Source organism: Myotis brandtii, unplaced genomic scaffold (genome assembly GCF_000412655.1).
Source record: "Myotis brandtii unplaced genomic scaffold, ASM41265v1 scaffold364, whole genome shotgun sequence".
In the NCBI taxonomy this organism is placed as follows: Eukaryota; Metazoa; Chordata; class Mammalia; order Chiroptera; family Vespertilionidae; genus Myotis; species Myotis brandtii.
In genome coordinates, this window is record NW_005363978.1 from 110,857 (window position 1) to 115,138 (window position 4,282).

Genomic DNA, 4,282 nt, shown 5'->3' on the forward strand with positions numbered 1-4,282 from the left:
GGGGGTGTGCAGGAGGCAGCTGATCGATGTTTCTAACTCTCTATCCCTCTCCCTTCTTTTCTGTAAAAAATCAATAAAAAATATTTTTTTTAAAAAAAAGACTGATAAGTTTATTTTGGGGACTCAATCCTACAAAGTTGAATGATGGCAAAGTAAAGATTTTAACAAATGTTTGAGAGAGCCACAGTATGTTTTTTAAACCATGTTAGTTTAAATACAAGACACCATAAAGCAGCGGTTCTCAACCTGTGGGTCGCGACCCCTTTGGGGGTCGAAGGACCCTTTCACAGGGGTCGCCTAAGACCATCGGAAAACACATATATAATTACATACTGTTTTTGTGATTAATCACTATGCTTTAATTATGTTCAATTTGTAACAATGAAAATACATCCTGCATATCAGATATTTACATTACGATTCATAATTAGGAAGGTTGAGAACCACTGCCATAAAGAATTACTTCAGCCCTAGCTGGTTTGGCTCAGTGGATAGAGCGTCAGCCTGCAGACTGGAGGGTCCCCGGGTTCAATTTCAGTCAAGGGCACATGCGGGCTCCATCCCCAGTAGGGGGTGTGCAGGAGGCAGTCAATCAATGATTCTCTCTCATCACTGATATTTCTATCTCTATCTCCCTCTCCCTTCCTCTCTGAAATCAATAAAAATACATTAAAAAAAAAATTACTTCAGCCCAGCCCATGTGGCTCATGGGTTGAGTATGAACCTATGAACCAGTAGGGCACAGTTTGATTGCAAACCGATCAGGGCACATGCCTGGGTTGCAGGCTCCATCCCTGGTAGGGGGCATGCAGGAGGCAGCTGATCAATGATTCCCTTTCATTGTTGATGTTTCTCTCTCTCTTCTTCCTCTCAGAAATCAATAAACATATATTTTTTAAAAAATAATCACTTCAGCCCTGACCGGTTTGGCTCAGTGGATAGAGCGTCGGCCTGCAGACTCAAGGGTCCCAGGTTCGATTCTGGTCAAGGGCATGTACCTTGGTTGCAGGCACATCCCCAGTAGCGGGTGTGCAGGAGGCAGCTGATCGATGTTTCTCTCTCATCGATGTCTCTAGCTCTCTTTCCTTCTCCCTTTCTCTCTGTAAAAAAATCAATAAAATATATTTTTTTAAAAAAATCACTTCAAATAGCTCAAAACTAATATTTTATAATACTTTATATCTGTTGTTAATGGGTTCAACTTAGAAATAAACCAACTACAACAGTTAATTTTTTTTAAAAAGGTAGTACTATCCTCTGTCCCCATTCCCCTTAATTGGTTGGGCAGGTCTTATGAGCCTGAGGAAGGACCCAAAATCCTCAACTTCTTCAAGACAGGTGGGAGATTGAGAACTTTTTAAATTATTTCTTTTTTAAAAATATATTTTTATGCCGAACCGGTTTGGCTCAGTGGATAGAGCGTCGGCCTGCGGACTGAAGGGTCCCAGGTTCGATTCCGGTCAAGGGCATGTACCTTGGTTGCGGGCACATCCCCGGTGGGGGGCGTGCAGGAGGCAGCTGATCGATGTTTCTCTCTCATCGATGTTTCTAACTCTCTATCCCTCTCCCTTCTTCTCTGTAAAAAATCAATAAAATATATATTAAATAAATAAATAAAATAAATTTTTATTGATTTCGGAGAGGAAGGGAGAGAGAGAAACATCAATGATGAGAGAGAATCATTGATTGGCTGCTTCCTGCACACCCCCTACTGGGGACCTAGCCTGAAACCCTGGCATGTGCCCCTGGCGGGAAGGAACCCAGGACTCTTCAGTCCATAGTCCGACTCTCTATCCACTGAGGCAAACCCGCTAGGGCTGAGAACTTTTATGTAAACTACTAGACAAACTTTTAAAAAGTTGATTAAAGAAAAACAATGGTATTTCTTTGTAAAAAGATATTTTGTTTGTCTATAGTAGTCTATTAAAAGCTGGTAATGCTTTATCTGAGGATTCATTTTCTACTCAGATATTTTAAGATTGACATTCCTGTCACATTATTTGGAATAGAGATTTCGAAAGAAAAAAACAGATTAAAACCTTCTACTGGATACCATTTTTTTCGGCTGGGAAATTTCTTCCAAAATTCCAATAAATACATTAAGGGGTTTTCAGTAACACATGCATACTTCTGGAGGCTTGTTCTCTGGACATCAACTGGCTGTGTGTATCCTTTCTATTTAGAAATCCAGCCCAATGTTACTTAATGTTATTATCTTATTCAGAAAACACTTGAAAGTGCATTACTTTTTATAGGAATAAAAATTGTTTCCCTTCAACTGCTTTCCATACATAACTTTCAGGGAGCAGTTAATACAAAAAAAAACCACAAAAAACAAAAAAAAAACCAGCAAAAAAACCCCCACAAAACCCACAAAAACGATAAGTAACCGGCAATTCTCACATCTGAAAACATAAAGCTTTTCCTGTAGAGAATGTTTAAGGTCTGGAAGTGGCAGCGCCAAGAAATCTTATTCAGTTAAAATCACCCATGCTCTCCCTTTATCGTAAGAAACCTAAAATTGCTAAAGAATCTATAGTTAAAACAAATTTAAACTCTTTAAGACAAGAAAGCAAATACATACCTATTTCATCTCTAAGTTAAGACGGGATAATGGAACCTCGCTTACAGTTAACACACAAACGGGACACGTGCAGAACTACCTACGCTATGGCAACTCCTCGCTGCCAGGGACACGGCTGAGCTTTGGCAACCTCCACTCCCTTCGAGAGATCGGAGTCAGGAGAGGCCCTGGGAAGACCCACGCTCGAGAAATCACGACATCCGAGAGGGAACTAAGTTGTGGTGACGGCGTGGCCTGCCTCCGGTTGCCTAGCAGTCCCTCCCCGTTCATGGAGGAGGCCCGCGTGGCGCTCCCCGGCCTCTGGCAGCGCCCACCACAGGTGCACTTGGCCCAGGGCCTGGGACAGGTCTCACCGAGCGGCAGAACCAGACTGCCCAAGGGCCGAGCGATCCCAGAGGGTCCACGCCTCCGGGGCGCCGCATGGCAAAAAACTCGCGGTATATTCAGGCCTAAGGCTAAGTTCGGGGAGTTGGGAATCACAGGGACTGCCAAGAGGAGAAAAGTGGGGTTTCCGGCGCGGGGAAGCTGAGGGACGGTTTAGAAGTGGGAGAAGCGGACATCTGGAGGAAAAATGTCCTCCATCCGCCAACGGTAACCGGAATAAAGACACGGGGCCTCCCACCCTCAGCCAAGAACCACTGCCACCATTGAGGGGAGAAAGCCGCGGGGCCGAAAGCGGGGGAGGGGAAGGGGCGGCTTCCCGGCAGCACCCAGCGCGGCCTCGGCATCCCGCCGGGGCGACCTTCCCTCGGCGGGGTGTCGCACTCACATCGTGAACGGGGCAGGGGGACGGGTGAATGGGTGGGTGGGCCTCTCCGGCGGCAGCTGCTGGGCAGTGGACTAAACTCCGGTGGCGACTCCGACGTTTTCTCCGCGGTGCGGCCTCTACTCGCTTCCCTCAGCGACGGCGGCAGCGGCGGGCTCGACCTGGTCCCCAGAATGCACCGCGCGGAGAGAGCGGCTCCTCCGGTCGGGGAGAGGAGGAAAGTGTAGGAAAAGGGGCGCGAGGATGGAGAACGAACGTGCGTGCGTGAGAGCGAGGGCTGGTGAGGCCGGGCGGCGGCTGGTGACGCAGCAAAATGCCCGGGCCCTGCCGCCGCGCCTGCGCACTCTTTGTTGTCGGGCTCCTGCGCGGCTTTCTAGAGATATCTACGGAAGGGGCGGGGCCTCCCAGCTCTTCGCGATTCTTCCCGGCGTTGGCCCCTCCCTCCGCCGGTCGCCGGGGACCCGACTCCTTCCCGCCTCTCCTCCCGCGTCCCCCACCCCGGGCCTTGGAAAACCGTTGGCCAGCTAACTGCCTCCCCGCGCGCTGTGGGCGATCTCCCCGGGAAACGGCTGCGGCGACGGCGGGAGGAAGGCTGAGGCGGAGGGACGCACGGAGTTGGGAGGCTTGAGAAATGAAATGGGGGCTTGATGACTCTGGAGGGCACAAACAAACCCCGGAGGAAAACATTCCACTCCCCCCCCCCCAAAAAAAAGATGTGAAAAAAAGATGTGAAAAGATGGTCTGTGCTGGTGATAGTTGCGGAAAAGGGTTAACTTGAGACTCGAGGGCCTGGCCCCGCTCGCCATTTTTCACAAGGTTGGAAAGAGGTCCAGGGGCAGCGGAAATGCCAGGTCTCTGGCTGAGGAGGAGCGCTGGCCGCTGGCGTCCGGCGGTCGCCTGGGCTTTGGGGCGTCAGTGCTGTGGGTGCGACG

General features: G+C 49.1%; 1 protein-coding gene across 3 annotated transcripts in view; it reads right to left on the reverse strand.

Annotated features, from left to right (window-relative positions):
* Positions 1–3,754, reverse strand: part of PTGES3 (prostaglandin E synthase 3 (cytosolic)) — a 25,504-nt gene extending 21,750 nt beyond the window's left edge. For 2 of the 3 annotated variants that reach the window (XR_001363263.1, XM_014544462.1), the window contains exon 1: positions 3,354–3,706. Coding sequence is in view for 2 of the 3 variants with exons in the window: in XM_014544462.1 (XP_014399948.1) it covers positions 3,354–3,355 (2 nt within the window). In the remaining variant the exon portion in view is untranslated. Of the gene's footprint in view, positions 1–3,353 lie in introns of all 3 variants that reach the window. The other variant, XM_005872071.2, reaches the window with a different exon arrangement.
* Positions 3,755–4,282: the final 528 nt, after the last annotated feature.